This window comes from Anarrhichthys ocellatus, unplaced genomic scaffold (assembly GCF_004355925.1).
Source record: "Anarrhichthys ocellatus isolate YVR2014 unplaced genomic scaffold, GSC_Weel_1.0 scaffold21, whole genome shotgun sequence".
NCBI lineage: Eukaryota > Metazoa > Chordata > Actinopteri > Perciformes > Anarhichadidae > Anarrhichthys > Anarrhichthys ocellatus.
Genome location: NW_022280051.1, coordinates 1921025 through 1937608, shown reverse-complemented (window position 1 = coordinate 1937608; position 16584 = coordinate 1921025). Strand labels below are relative to the sequence as shown.

At 41.8% G+C, this 16584-nt stretch overlaps 1 protein-coding gene across 4 annotated transcripts in view; it reads right to left on the bottom strand.

Annotated features, from left to right (window-relative positions):
- Positions 1–15747, bottom strand: part of cacna2d1a (calcium channel, voltage-dependent, alpha 2/delta subunit 1a) — a 72264-nt gene extending 56517 nt beyond the window's left edge. For all 4 annotated transcript variants that reach the window (XM_031858826.1, XM_031858827.1, XM_031858828.1 and 1 more), the window contains exons 1-3: positions 15406–15747; positions 2175–2256; positions 195–311 (exon numbers count right to left, since the gene is read on the bottom strand). In XM_031858826.1, the coding sequence (XP_031714686.1) occupies positions 195–311; positions 2175–2256; positions 15406–15485 (279 nt within the window). In that variant the 5' untranslated portion in view covers positions 15486–15747. The remainder of the gene's footprint in view (positions 1–194; positions 312–2174; positions 2257–15405) is intronic.
- Positions 15748–16584: the final 837 nt, after the last annotated feature.

Here is a 16584-nt window from a genome sequence, read left to right as displayed (position 1 = left end):
TCTGGGCTAGGAGAGATGTACGGACTGGATCTGGTCTCACTAACAGCATAGAATTTGCATTTAATGTTCCCATCTCAAACAAAAAAATTAATACTTTTATGTTGCCAGGAAGAAGAAGCAATAACCAAACTGCTCTACTCCACCAAGAAGCAGTGTTGCCACCAGATCATTTTGTGTTCGGAGATCACACTTACCTTCAGGGCTTGGGAGCGGTTAGCCAGCAGTTTCTCTATATTCCCAGCAGCTGTCGCCACCAGTTGCCTTGGATTGTTGGTCTCGACACTGAAGTGAGGTCTGTGTTGATGATATATCTGAGACAATCAGAGGAAGAGAGCAGAGGTCAGAGCAGAACTTCAACTGAAAGACCCATATATCTTTGATGTAAAGTCTTAATCATTAAGGCAGGCATTCAGGCTGAACACTAGTTGCATTTAAAAAGGCCACGGGCTGTGTTGGTGCGGGATTTGGTTTTCCAGGGACCGATGAGACAATGTAACACAACCCAGGAAGGCCAATACGAGTAATAGAGTCAAATATTGAGCTAGATTTAACTTTTTTGTCGGATGACCCTGCATTTTTTGGTTAGGCCATCGCAGCAGTCCAGAGCTGCGTGATGCTGACAGGTGGACGGGGAAATGGTCAAAAGGGCTTTAGCAGAAAAGAGAGAGGGTGTGGTGACATGCCTAATGCTTACAAGTCTCCATCCCCAAAATGATGATTTGACAACAACATTTTTACATAAAGTTCTAAAAAGAAACATGTAGCAAAAAATTATCAGTGACATGTGTTTTCGTTGCATACAAAATGATCCCTCTCAAGTACTCTCAGTCTTAAAATGTTACTCTGCATCAGTGGTCATCTTCTTTTATCTCTTCTTCTTGGGACCGCAATGACCGAAGCACATCGACTTATAAAAAGAAGCTACATGTCCACTGATTAAATTGCAATGTCTGGTTATGTAACAAGACCACTTACTCTGCTATGGAATATGCTCCAGCAAAAGAAATAAGACACACAAATGCCAAACAGCCAATTATTTAGCAGCCTAGAGGGATTTCATTGTCCGACATTCAAACCACAGAACGGAGGCGCGTGCATGCATTTGTCTTCATCCTCCAGGCATCTGATGGATATGCTTTAGTGCGAGAGCAATATTTAAGAGTAATACGACTGACTTTTAGATGTAGATTAAGTTATTACAAAGTATCCAGGAGGATCTTAGTGGAATCTCTATTTTTAATCTGAATGTTGGAACTGAAAGTAACCATTTGTGTGGATTTGGGGAGTCTTAGTTGAAAACTAATATAATTCCCGGTGAAAACACAACTGTGAGCATAAAAGTCTATAAATAATGCCTACCATTAACACTGTTAGAAAGTATTCCAGCTGTAACTGCACAAGCAATTTCTCCACATGTATTCATACTTGCAAGCTTCATTACACTTCCTTTTAAATTCTGCATGCTGTGTGCACTACACTACGTTTAAATAAGGCCATCCCCAAAAGCATCAGCTTCTGTTACAGCAACAGTTTGAGAGGGTTCAGTTACACAAAACATTGCCAGATATGTTTAATTCTCATTTTTGCTGAAAAGTCACGCCACAAATGGAACACAAACGTGTTTTGTAATGATTTCTGTGATGCTTTAAAGCCGGCCGATTATATTCTCGAAGCGAGCGGAGAGCGAAAGTGCCAGATGCATTATGTCAATCAATGTCGATTTAAAAAGTTTCTTCTCCTTATTGTCAGATGTGGGTTTGTTTGTGGTTGAGTGTGCAAGGACCATCTGTATAGTCATGACGCTGATCTTATCTGAGCGTATACATCGGGCTGGCAGAAAAAAATGTATGCAGCGTTATGTCTGATGAGAAGCTATACTATATATATATATAGCCTGGTGATGCTTTGTGACAGCTGAGATCATGCAAGGAGTGTTAGTGAGACGGAGACAAGTAATGACTTGAAGTACACACAATAATTCTTGTCAATGCTGAACCCTCGCAATGGGTTTCTATTTAACTAAATTAAGCTAAGAAATCAGTATGTGTTCGTTTTTGACTCGTCTACTTATTTGGTCCAAATGGTAATTACCAATTGTTGGTTCAATCTGATAATATTGGTACTGGTGTTGGACGGGGAAAAATGTGTAAAATAGAGCAGAAATTCATGCTTACCTGTATTAGGTTGTCCATACCACTGGCTGTGTCTGTTAATGTGATCAACTCTTTCTGCATCTGATCCACCCACTCCTTTACCCTGAGAACACAAAAAAACAATCAATTAGCCAACCAATACTCATTTAATGGCATGCTTCCGATTGGCCTGCACAGTCGAATCTAATTTGTAGAGCTGCTCCAATCTCATTTATTTTGATTACAGCCCACGAGATCACACAAATATAAGCTGAGCTTTATTGCTTACTATGACAATATGCAAAAAAAAAGCTGTATAGATTCAGGGAAGGAAAGCATGGAATAATAATCTTTAGCCAAGTGGATGCATGCCTTTACTGCATATGAGCTGTGCATTAAAGCGAGAACTATTCTTAGTTGTCAGTATGAGAGTGTCACATCCTCGGGGGTGAGATGCTGGTTAATGTATTCTTCTGATGAGGAGGAGGACAGAAAGTGAAATAACAGAACAGAGCATGAGAGACACAAATGTTCATTTATTAGAGTTAAGACTTTTCTTTATACCATTTTATCATACTTCAGTAGAGATTGAAAAAAGTATCAAGCATCAGTACAACAAGTAGTATTCTATGACTCCTAAGTGAATATCGGTGTGCTCATGAACGAATCTAAACTGTAATTACCGGCATGTCTAAACTGTTACGAATCAACTTCATGGCCTGTAACTTAGCCACGAGGATTCTAGGAACACCAGTGCTTGTATGGAATCCCTGACATTCAGTTCAGGTCAGGTTAGGTTACTGTCTGTGAGGGTGTACATGTGGAACCATACACCATAGCTTTACTGTCAATCACCAATACATCTCTTTACTTGGCAGGGGTAAGGTGACCTCACTGTACAAAGTTATGTATGATTATTTCCTAAATGTACAAGCCGTACAAAAAACAAAGTGTAAAAATGAAACAAAAAGTGTTGTTTTTACATTTTGTTTTAGGCCGTTTCCAGTGTTTGAGCTAAGTTTTGTTAAACTAACAGATTCCTGAGAGTGGCTTCATATATAGCCATAAGAGGTAAGAAAAGTAAGAAAGGAAAGTGAGAGAGCATATTTTCCTAAATATTCCTTTAAATTGACTGAAATCATTGACATTTTTGCATTTCCTGGTCTTTTTTTGCTAGTTCGAGAACTTTTATCAAGTGCTAATGTAGAATTTTTTTGTAAAAGTAATTTCCACAGGTAATGGATTCCTATTGAAACCACAATACTTTTGTTAACCTCCCGTCACTCAACTCCCATAACATATTCTGAACACTCTCTGTAAGTACACCTACACCTACGGTACTACAAACCCTCCCCCCAGCTCCTTTCTGACAGCCAATAAAAAACATGACATAATCCATAAACAAAAATGACCCTTTCTCCCCCACACTGTGAAGTAACCTCTCCACTTTCCACACTGCTGAGGGGCCTTTGATAAATGAACCCTGTCCATGTTATCTTATTCAAAAAATACAGTGTAATGTGAGCACGGTTAGCCCACACTGGAAATGTGTATCTGCTACATTTAGCCATCTCAGAGACAGCTGCTAGTGGCTCAGAGCAGATTTAGGATGGGCGTACTGTACTGTCAGCACACAGCACTTTCAAACCCCCCATCAAAATCATGTGCATGTGTATCCACACACAGACGGCAGGTTAATGGGAAAATAAGAGATTATAATCTCCTACAAATGCATTAAAGTGGATTTCTATTGATAGTTGTTGTGTCTGCTGACTACTGTACATGGAGCCAACTCCAGGGTTGAGATAAGGTCCACTGGCCATAGCGAGCAGGTGTGTATTAGGGTTGTTATGCATGCGACCTTGTCAAATAAGCCCAGTTGGCCTTAAGCAAGAAGGGAGGGCCATTACAACAGGTGTCAAATGCAAAAATGGTGAGTGTGTGTGTGTGGGTGGTTATGCTCCATCAAAGAAGAGATGTTCAATTCCACAATCCATCAATAATTCATTAATTAAATGTCAAATTTATGAATTTTTTGGAGCGTGTATTCTCATCACATCTACTGTAAGTGCGGGGCTATGTTGTTGCAGAACACACAATATCAGTTCCTGATCCTAGTTAAGTTAAATACATACAGCTCTGGTCAGAGTTTTCTCGGTATGTTTCTTTATTAATAGAAGGCTTAGGAAATCGTCTTTTATTGAAGAAAACTGAAAAAAACACAACAAAAAACAACAATATTTCCTTAGAGGATGGAAACTTGGAACAGGACATGGAAATATGAGATAACATCATTGTCCCCTCCCATGCCGTCCCCTCTCACGCTATCACTCCCTCTCCTTGCGGCAATTGGAGAGGGGGGCAATACGGAAAGGAAGGAAGCCTCCAAAAAGGGCTGGTGAGCCATGTTCAGTCACTCAGCTATAAAGCGGACTGCGGGGCTATAGTTGAGAAAAGCCATGTGAAACTCAGCCAAGTGTGAGACCTGCTTGCATTAAAAGCCTCTTTTTTCTCACATTTGTCATTACTAATACCCCCTTATGAAGCAGACTGTTTCTTTTGACAGGCAATTGTTCTTTTGTTTGCCAGTTGTCACTCACTCATATATTTGCTTAATTGACAGACTTTTATATATAAAATGCACAAACATCCAATGAACTTTCTGCATCTGAACTATCCATGATTAGACAATTTAGCCCAATAAGGTATTGCATAACAAAAGACCTCACAATCACCGTGTTGTTTTCTGTAATTTAGTTAATTGATGCCCCTAAAATTCAATCATCAAATAAGCAGAAGTCCAGTATTTGTTAGTAACAACTCATGTTCCGTAATACTTTGTTGGCACAAGATTACAAAATTCCTGAAGGATTAAAAATCTAAACTGCAGGACCTCTGAAGTCTCAGTCTCCCACTCCCTTGGCCATTTTTTATTCTAGCCTTGAAGTTGGGACCATAACCATTGTTATAAAGTCAATACAGGAAATTATCCTCTTCTTAGTCCTTCCAGTGATACAAGCGACAGCTTGTGTTTGACCAGTTGGCATCTAGCACTGCAAACACCACTGTGATAGTAACAGCCAGCAGTGGTTCTCTCAGGACGAAATGCAACTAAACAAAGGTGCTTTTAGGTGAGGTAGGTCATTCTGACAGGTGGGAAATATCCGATTAAAAGCTCCGATACCTGTCTAATTCAGCATATTCGCGATAGTGAAATGTAATACGAGGTGCATGCAGTAAAGATCATCGCGGGTTCACTGACTTTAGAAAGCTGGGGACACACTTGGTTGGAGTTTAGACAAAAAGATCGTCTGATATGAAGGCTCCGAACTCTGAAGAGATGACATTAAAATGTCATCAAGCTCTTGTCCATGTCCTCAGTCACAAGCACAAATGTGCCAGTGAGTTAAACGGTGTGAAGTTAGATGATTGTGTCAATATTACCGTAGATAGTGTCACACCACATCTCTGCAGACCAACACAGAAAAACAGACTCACAAGACAAAATACAGTCAACATGTCAGAAGGTACATGAGACTTTCTTAGAGCCAAATGAGCTCATTTCTTGACTAGACCCGTGAGCATGTGTCTTAATTTGTGCTTGACCCATGTGTGGTTGAGGGACAGCCAAAGTAGCCCCTCCCCCTTCCTTTTGCCTCCATCCCTCTAATGACTGGAAGAGAAGTGGCCTTCTTTAGGGAAAGCGATCACATGTCTGTGTGTGTACAATCGTGTGTATGTAACCAGAGCAGTGGGTCTTTCAAAGGGCAGTGGGGGGTTGTCCAGGGTTAAAGGTCACCAGGAAAGGTGCAGCTCTTAATGTAATGAGGTGGGTGTAACCCATTTGTGCAAGTGTGTTAACAATTTTGAGTGTGAACACACAGCAGAGAATATGACTTCAAAGCTTAAAGGGATAGTTTGGGTGTTTTGAAGTGTATGAGGTAATCCAAAATCGGTGTATTACCTACAGTAGATTACGGTCGTTATGCCTCCGATTTGAAGAAACAGACAGGAGTACCAGTAGGGGAGCAAAGCATTGTACTGCTGTGGAAGAGGGCAGGGTTACGTATTTTAGCCAGCTACAAAGAAATCAATATCAGTGAATATGTACGCTGTATTTAGAATATTTTCTGTTTTTATCATTTTGCTGTTTTCCCCGTCCTCGGCAGTACATGGTTTTTGGTACTCCAGTTCCTCCAAATTGGGGGCATGCAAACTCCCAACTACTGTAAGTACTACACAGACGATGGATAAGTACCTCATACAACCCCACTTCAAAACATACATACTATCCCTTTAAAGCTGCACTAATCAATATCTGTCATAATGTCCAGCAGTAACAGGCAGCTGGGGATGAACCCACTGTGCGTACCAGAGAATGAGAATGTTATGAGGAGTAGCACTAAGGTAGTGTAATAATGGTTTGTGATGCACACAGAGCATGACTCGGCATTAAAGCACTGCTGGCTTACCTCTGACCACATTTACCCCTCCAGCCGAGATGTGTGGGTTGTGTTCCCCCTCTCCCTCCGTTTCTACACTTCAAAACCATAGCATCTGGCCTTGAGCTTGTTGTGCAGCTGTTTAATTCACTTTAACACAATCGTAAGAAGATCGTTTCAGGAAGTGAATATTAGATTGAAGGATAATTCAGGATTGGAAAAGGAAGAGCATCTAAAACACACATCCTGGATGGAATTATTTAAAGAAAATGCTGGTTACAATTTGGGTCTTACTTTCATCAATGACATCAATGTTTACAGACCGACTTCCTAAACTGGCTAAACTGTGGGCTTGTTCACAACCTGTCGGATCCTCTGGCTAACTTAATTACTTGGTTGAGTACAATTTTATCACTGATTGAAATCACAGCTAAAACTTTGAAAACAAGACCAAAGTTGTAATAAACCAGAATTCCTTTTTAAATGTGTGATAAACTGACCTCGAACTCTCCTTGACTAATACTTCTCTACTTTTACCTCCATTCACTGTCTGGATAAAAAGCTCACAGTTGGGCTGTTACAAGGGATTTGCGAGAGTTTTGTTATCCAACTTTAAAAGAGGGTTCCCAGATGGAGTTCATGGAGAGAAGATTGGGAAGATTTTACCTTCAAGCTTTTTCTGCAGAGTCCTGTCTTTACCCTCGTACCAAACTTATTCCTACGTTTCTTTTTTGAGAAAGAAAGCAGCGAGTTCACTTTGAATAAATACCCTAAAGACTGTACTCTTATGCTTTGGGCTGTCAAAGTATTGGAACAGTTCGTCATAAAGCTTCCAGTAGCTAAAGGTAGTCCTCTCATCTCAATTGAAACTTGTGGTATTAATAGTCTAATTTCATGGTGCGTGCATGCCATATCCTTCACAGGGGAAGAGAAAGGAGTACATCTAGGGAGAAGCACATTCATATTTTTCACCACCAACAACCTTACACCGTCATTCAGCTGCAGAGGTTTTCATGTTTCCTTGTGTTTTAGGGACAAGCCTGACACCATGTAAACACCCCATGCCACGCGAAAGTCCAGAAAATTGATCCAGCTAACATTGAACGCTACATCACTCCGACTGGAACGCTGAAAGGTGGGTATCACGCCGGCTCCGAGGCCTGGCCCGTCTGTGTGCCAGCAGAGCCACGAGAATCCAGGGCTCAATATCCAATCTCGGAGTTTCCACTCTTCTTGGAAACATCCTCATGTTTTTATACTCAGAACCCAGTCTGCGGATCCACATTTGATCTCTTAATACCATCGAAACCCGTCACAGATGAAGCATCCGATAGCAAACACTCCTTGCTTTATTTTTTTTCTCCCCACCCCGTCTCATCATGTTGTGGAGTCGTGGTTTCCAGAACTGGGAGACAGCTCGAAACCTTAAATCCTCCTCTGATAGTAGTAATTTGGGCTTCTAATCTGTTCTTAGAGAGAGACAAGGCTGACACCATTACAGGAAGCAGAGATGCAGAAAAAAAAAAAAAAGATTGGGCTGTTTGAGGATGGCAGCTTGGATGTAATTGAGCCACTGGGGGGATAGCTAATAAGAGCCCTGACAATGGCAGCTAGGCATCTAATAAGCAGCGAGCTTTGACAGAGCTTTGTGGAAGACGTCACTCTCTACCACTCCTTCCTCACACGTTTATCCTTTTTGTGTAAATTCATCACCTCTTGCCTAGTTCATTTCTCTTCCTTTGATTGTTCGAGTATTTCTTCCCATCTTTGCCAATCCTTTTCTCTTCCTTCTGTTTTCCCTCTTTCCTTCCACCTCTCTTACTCGACTATCTGTTGTTCTTTATTATAGCTTACATTTTCATCCTACAAACACCACATAATTAATAGCCTTATTTGCTGCCTAACATGTCCCATATTCTCTCTAAATTAACTCATAATGCTGAAAATGTCTTTGCTCTGTCCCCCTCCACTCTCACATGTATCACCACGGAGCACAAAAGGAGACAAGTGATGATATCTTCTTCTTTATTGAGGTCAATAACAATATGATTGCAGGCTTTGTTAAATGTCCCGCGGCCTCATTATCTTCTAAGGCAAGACATTATTGATATTTCTGCCTCTCTTCCACCATTTTCCTCTAACCAAGTCAGTCAGAGCCTTTACCGCGGCCCCCTGCTTATCTAAAAAGGGCTGTTTAAGTGAAGCCTTGAGAAAAAGTATTTTCTGCGCTCTGTCGAGCACTTACGTGTATTACAGTTGTGGAAGAGCTGACAAGACATTGTTTGAGATCATTACCAAATGATGGGGTGATCCTGGTGGGCAATCGTGCACTGACAAGTCAACTGTATAGATGTTAACGTCAGCTGCAGCTAGCTAGCAGTCTACGTACCAGCTGTGTGTGTGTGTGTGTGGCAGCTCAGACCCTGACATCGGAAATCAACAGGAACTTCAGTTCTTTCCCTCTCTCATCTCGGGACGTTTTTATAAATAGATTCAACAAGCCCCAGGATCAGCGCGAGTTTGAAATGATGTAATTTGTTTTTTTTAAGATTACATCGTTTCATTTTATGTTACAAGAAACAAATATCTATTCATTGATTTATTCTATCACAATAATTTCCATTCAAAGAAGTGTCTTAAAGTCAGACCAGGCCAATTGGTTATCTTCTGTCCACCGGCAACACGAGACTGCCACATAGGGCCGGGGGGGGTCAGACTCATTTCCTTCCCTTGCCCACGTTTGACCTCACACTCTGGACCACGGCTAGCTGGGACTGACTCGCCGTCCCCCTAGCGCCAAGTCTGCCTCGTCCACACCCTCCATGTCAAAAGGCATATACATCCTGACAGAACTAGCAGCTCCCATTGTATCACCTCTCCCAGCAGGTGTCTGGACACATTGCATTGGCAGAAACAGAATTGTTGTGACACCTGGAAGTGTTTGTACTCACTGCAGAACAATCACACCTGCTGGTGAGATTCTAGCACGACGCTAGATTAGAGAAGGACAACAGGGACTACATTTAATATCATGCCTCCTGTGTGCGCACATGAATATGGGTCAACTTGGTGACTATTTCCTTGCAGAAATGTCAAGGACAAAGAAGTAATGAGTGATTTGCTGACAAATCTAAAGTAGAGCTTGTAAAAATCTAATGGGGACATGGCAGCCAACATAGAATTATATATAATAGGGATTGTATTTGCAGAGTAAGATTTTTCCTCACCCTGTAATATTTAAATCATACATATTGTCTTTTAAATCCCTTAGCCTTCTAAATTATTACAAAAATAATAAAATGTTATTCTATTTCACAATTTGACTGTTTTTCCCCCACACTCTCTCTCAACGTCACCCCTCCAGCTGACTTTCTCTCATGTTATTTTGAACTCTGTTCAAATGACTAAAGCTCCACATCCCTGTCACCTTCACACTTTATGAACAACCTCTCTACCCATCCATCCCTACACCAACTCTACCCTTTTGCCTCACTACACACGTACAATTCTCGGACGATGTGGATAAAGAGAGATTAGAAAACCCTCTGGCCAAAATGTCCAATTAATGTCAATCTAGACTCCTCCAAGAGCAGACTACCGGCAGTGCTGAACTGTATACTAGTCTCCCTGATGGCTACGCACACTGTCCGGCGTACTGTAGTAGTGTAGTGTAGTCTGGCATTAACAGCTCTTATGCACCAATATAACTCCATTAAGAAGCTCAAGGGATGCCATCATGGGTCCGATTTTCTCTGTGTCTCTCAAAATATAACATCAGATGGGCTTGTGTGAGATATCTTCAGCACGTAAAGCTGGAGTAGGCCTTTGGAAAAGGCAAAAATAAATGTCAGAATTTGAAAATGCATCCCTTCTCCTGCAGTTCTCCCCTTAAGTCCTAAGCCCCTCCCACCAGCAGAGGAAGGGCAAATGCACATGCTTCCTACAGTAACCTGTGAGAGTACTAGTCTTTCATATTAAACACCATCCCCATCGTGAAATAACCAGAAAATCGGCAAAGCCACAAAAACAGGCGAGGTAAGCCGCAGGGTTTGATTTTCAACTTTCAGTCAAACAACCTCTCTTCCAACTTTCTCTACTACTTTATCTTCTGTATCTTGTGCTCTGTTTTGCCTCCCTGTGTTTTACATCGTTGTTCTTTATTGACTATTGATTAGTTTGGTAGGTCCTTACTTAATGTCCTTTAAGAAATACAAAAGGCTTATGAATAAATAAACAATGTATATTAAAATAAGGAAGGAACGACAGATGCCTGATTTACAACACAACCTTAAAACTACACTCCTCATGCTTTATATTACATGATACAGATGTGCTTCCTGTACAGGAGTGGGCTCCGGACCAAACAGCTGTTAGCTATTCTCTAGGTTGCCTGGGCAACGCTGCAATGGAAAATTCTTGGGAATTTCCATGTGGAAAAGGATTCTGGGAAAGTAATACAGCACCAGGGTTGCTTAGTTAGTCACAAAGTTTATTTTCACATACAGTACACGGCAGGGGGACATAGCTATTCCCCAAAAATAATTAATTAATGAGAAACTTTAAGCAGACACTACAGCAACTCCCGGAGGCCACACATAAACAAAGTGTCCATAAAATATCGGTGGGGGAAATTTATGGGAAGCCCCCTGCCACTCTACACCCCTCTGTCCCGTATATCTTCATCTGAGTCAGGACACTCAACATCCCTTCCCCAAAGACTGAGGCTTGCCTAAATATAGTCTGGGTTGAAATGTGGGGGGGGGGGGGGGGGGGGGGGGGGGGGAGTGGGTATAGGGTGTGAATACCCACTCCCCCAGGGAGTGAAAATGACAGAGAAAAAGTGTAAAAAGTTTAAGGAAAGGGCAAAGATAAAAACTGTGAATGAGCAGGGTGGGAAAAAGAGAGCCAGCATTCTCCATGGGCACAGATTTTGCAACCTTGCACGCGTGTAACAGATACAACCCGCCAGCTGCTTGACTCAAGGCATGCCTCCTAAAATATACCTGCAAGCACCAACTCTCTCGTGGCTGAGAGGCGCAAATCTCAGCGAAGGAAATCCTTTACAAGCCTGAGCTGATCATTTCCATCTGCTCATTACATTTTAGATTCACCCTCTTCAGAACTCTTTAAATCCCCCGTATTATCAGTGTCATAATCCAAGTTAGACTTGACACTGGAATCAAAGTCGAAGGACATTTTTATTCATCAACGGTTTTCTTTTTCAATCCTTGATTATATTAGATGAGACATTTGAAATCTCTCTGCCTCTCCCAAAGCAAGACATATGATCAAGGCTCTCTGATTCAATCAAGACAAGGCCTGGAGCTTTTTCCATTGACAAAAATAAAACACAATTTGAAAAAACACAACAAAATACCAACGTGTTGGACGCTGCGACTCTAGCCAGTATGATTTTCCAGTGATATAGGCACGTTTTCTGGTTCAAATCTTCTAGCACTACAATGATGCATTAACACAATTTCTTAGCTGCAAGCCAAATGTCTGATCCCAGCATTGCAGATTATAGTCACGATTATCTCATTTTTTCTCCATAGTTTTTATTGTTGCAGTATACATTAATGACCAAGCTGTTCAGTAGCGCATCCAAGCATCTGGGGTCCAGAGGAAGTTTGGCCATGAAATAAGATGCATATGGGTGGCCTCAAGCGAGAACTGAGCCATATTCCTTTCTGGCCACTGTCAGTGTCAGGGCTGCTGGGATGTAGCAAGAGTCATCGTGCAAGATTACGTGAGGCTGAAAACTACCATCAAGGAAATTACACCTGATTAATTAAATCCTCAAAGAAACCATTGAGAACTGAGGTAGCTTGACTTTGATTCTCACTTGTTTTAAGAAAAAAAAGAGAGGAACATTTGAAGCAATATGCTTATTCACTTTCTTGCTGAGAGTTAGAGGAGATAATCAACACCACTCCTGACCTTGTTTGCTTAGAATTCACACCTAAGGAACCGTCTCTATATTTGTATACGTACACTCTCTCCGCTCACAGCTGCCCATGCTGCTCTCTGGTCGGATGAAGTGCCTCCTCGCATTATGCCCACCGATTGCCAGAGACGAGGAGAACACGAGAAGCATGGCTCTTTAGCTGGTTGAGCATGAAATCTAGTTTGCTTCTTTTTTCTTTTAAAACAAGCAAGTGAGAAATGGAGCAGAGGGTGACAGAAACTGTGGAAAAAGGGAGGATGGAAACAAAGTCAGTTGGTGACTAAGGCCAAAGCCAGAAAGTAGCATATGATCACGTCTTGGCCTGGATGGCTGAATTCAGCACAATGGCGTTGGCACACGATGACACAAAGATTTGGAATTGTCTTGTTTTTGGCTGTGAGGGTGGCAAGTACACATGCAGAATTCATGAAGCAAAATGTCCATATACAATAGACATATGGGATCAAAAAGGCCAAGTAATCTAGATGTCCTTGTCCTCTCTTTTTTTTGTGCTCTGTCTCCATCTTTCCTTTTTTATCTCTCCTGATCTCTCAACGTGCTAGCTGGCGCCGAGATCTCTGGGGGCTCAAGTCTATGACATCAGACTTTGCATTTCAGATCCGATGATGTTAATCATCTGCCTTCAGGCAACAAAGAAAAGAGATAAAGAGATAGATGGGGAGCCGGACGGAAAGTAAGACGGACAGGGGATGAACAAGACGGAAAGGGAGAGCGATGAGGAAGATTGTGAGAAGGGAAGGGAGGAAGGGCTGAGAGAAAGAGAAGGGACATGAAGATGTGAAGCTGACAGATGCTGGCATGTGAGGTTAGAGATGGAGCCGAGAGAGGCAGTCACACTTCAAGCCATGAGACAGTGGGGGTGCGGGAGACAGAAAGGACATGGCAATGCCAGTGTGCACGTACTGTGTGTAAATGTCTGTTTTTAGTCACACAAACAGTGAGCTACTTAAAACCTTTGCTTATCCACATTTCTGAATTCCCTGGAGGAAAATACACTGGGTCAGTCTCTCCGTCTCTGCCCTTCTAGTTTCTCCGCTTCTCCTTGGGACTTTCACCTTGAGGAGTCAACATGAAGCTTGTCACTCAAAATCACCATCACCACAAGAGTAACACACAGGGACAACGCGAGGATGGGAGATTTTTTTTTTCTCTTTGCACGATTTTGCATTGAACGTTTCCTCCGCAGCAAGAAGTTGACATTACTGCTGATGGCCAAGAAGCAGATGTCAAAATGCAGACTCTGCGAGATGACTGGGCGTTTTCTAGTTTGATTCTGGCATCCTCCTCTCTTCTAAATTAAGTTTCCCTAATTCAAACAAAGAGCTCCTGCCAATCTTGTTGTGAATTTTATTATATTATTATTCTTTTTTTTTTTTTTTTCTTCACTGCACGGATGGCCAATTCCACTCAGTAAGTCAACTATGTCACTGAAAGTTGGTCTGCAGCTCGCCAAGCCTGTGTGAATATCATGTACACAACCCACAGATCAATCCACTTAGTGCCCATGAAATATAGGGAGCGGGCAGGCCACTCTGCTATTCTGACATCACTGTACTCGGCCATTAGGCTGAGTGCCATCATGGCTCCCCACCTCGGGACTACTTGGGCTGCATTCAAAACCATACGCTGTAGTCCAGCCTCCGTCCCAACCGTTCTGGAACACCTTAAACCTGTTGATTAAGCGTGAGAAGCAGCATGGTATATGAAACCGGCTCACGCGCCTAACACGTTTGTTTGATTTAGAAACTATGGATAGATTATCTGTTACATCTATTAATGTTGAACTGCAAATATAGAGGTTGTGAGTCAGATTTAGACAGAGTGGTACCTCTACTTTAATCTCGAGTTCATAACCCATCTGGCAGGGCTAGGGGGGAGTTTTCAGCCCATAGGTGGAGGCCAAAGTATACTGGGATGAATAAAATAGCAACACTGAAAAACTATTATCTGTTGGATTCGATATGTACGTATACATCCATATAGAGGCGGATTAAGAAGTATTTGTGTCCAAGTGACAAACTGAACAGATACACTTTACTGTAAATTGGAGGAAAACTGCACCTATAAGGAACCAGTAGGTAAAACATTAGTTTATTTTAAGTGAAGTCTCACAAGCTGCCCACATGGGCTGAAGAAAAATGATAACGTGAGAGAAATTTCTGTAACTGATTATCTTTTTGATCGATCAATGGTTTGGTCTATAAAATGTCAAAATATTGAAAAAGGTCCGTCACAAGTTCCCAGAGTCCAAGACGACTTCTCCATATTGCTTGTTTCGTCTGACCAACAGGTCAAAATCCAAAGATATTCAATTTACTATCAGAGCAGACAGAGAAAACTACCAGACACTCCCATTTCAGAAGCTGAAACCAGTGAATGTTTTGGCGTTGGTGCTTGAAAAACAACAGAATAAACTATCAAAGTGAATCAAATACATCCACACACATAAACATGTTGGTGCGTGGAGATGCTACAGGAAAAGTTTGAGAACATCTGAGCGACATTCACACCTCAGTCCACCTTCCTGGCATGATTCATTTGACAGCAAGCCACATGTCCCCCCCCCTTGCTGCAAGCTGGCAACAAATGGGACAGTGGCTGTAGATATCATGTTTCATAGGGTGAAGTTGTACCCGAAGTAATGTGCAATCATCATCACTTGGCAAGAAGGAAGCATTTTCTGCTTCTGCTGAGACGCTTCGAGGATACTGTTCCAGCAACTGCAATTTGCAGAGTTTAAATTGAAGATGTATTTTCCACATCGACTGTGAAAATTAAAAGTCTAGGCTGTCATTTCTGCCACACCGCATATTATCCGAGACTTTTCAAAAAGCCAACAGGCTGTTTATGAAGCTGTACTCACATCTGCGCTGTTGGGAATTGTCCGGTCGACACAGACGAAATGGTTGACAGCAGTAAAAGTAAACAGACCGAGTAATCCATGGCTTTGTTTAGTTCCCCGCAACCAGCATACGGACAGGAAGAAGATGCACATAAAAGGTTTCACAAATCCACAAACGCCGTGCGTATACTTCTCAGCCAAACGCCTCACACCGCCATCGGTGCGCGTTTGGAAACAAATCGCATCTGTTATCTATGTCCCTCCCACCGGTGGAGTTGAGGCGTGAGCTTTTTTTTTGGCTCGGCCGTGTGTGTATGTGACTGTTAAGTGAGTGTCTCAAAACTACGATAGGCTATTAGAGCAGATCTACGGCGTGTGTCAAAAAATAAAAGGAGAAAAGGGGAGGGCGCATTTGGATCTTCAGTTTGGCCGGCAGAGCGGTGCCTCTCCGCACGCTGCAAAAGATATCCTCCCGTTATTTAGAAGTGAGCTACTTACCATTAAACACGTGGGAAAGTGTGTTAAAGTTAGTGAGATCTTGTCATCTTCCATGCATTTTAATAATTTCCATGTGTCCTTTTCTGAATGGCTTTGGAGAGATGTGTCAATCTTTATTCTGCTTCACTGAAACAGAGCTTTCTTTTTTAATCTTTGAAAATTCTGACTGAAAAAAGTGGAATCAATTGAATCCACTGATCGTATTTCATTCCTTAATTAAAAAACGTAAAAATAGCACTAGATGACATATACAGATACTTTTGAAGTGTGGATTGATGTTAATGACATTTTTTTCAGTGTGTGTTTTTTTGTGTTTGTGTTTCTGACGCACAAGTGAGTTTCCGGGCACGCAGCAACATTTACGCATGGCTTTCTCGGCTTCTCAAGCAGCGAGCACTTGGCACACTCACCAACCACCTTGCTATCTATTGCCCACATTTCATTCAGACAAATGGCCAGGTCTCCTGTTATGAACCTCAAATGAGACGTCTGATCATCAGAAGGCAATCAATTGAATCATTTGTTTAGTTTCCTTAGAATACATTTATATTCACTGTAGCCTACAAAACTATTCCTCGAAGCACACATTTGCATCACAGAATGAGCTCTGTCCTCCAAACCTGATGTTTACAGAGCTTTGTTATCTCTCCTCTGTATCCTTGATAACAAGGACACACCACCACGAACCAGTTGGGATTTGAG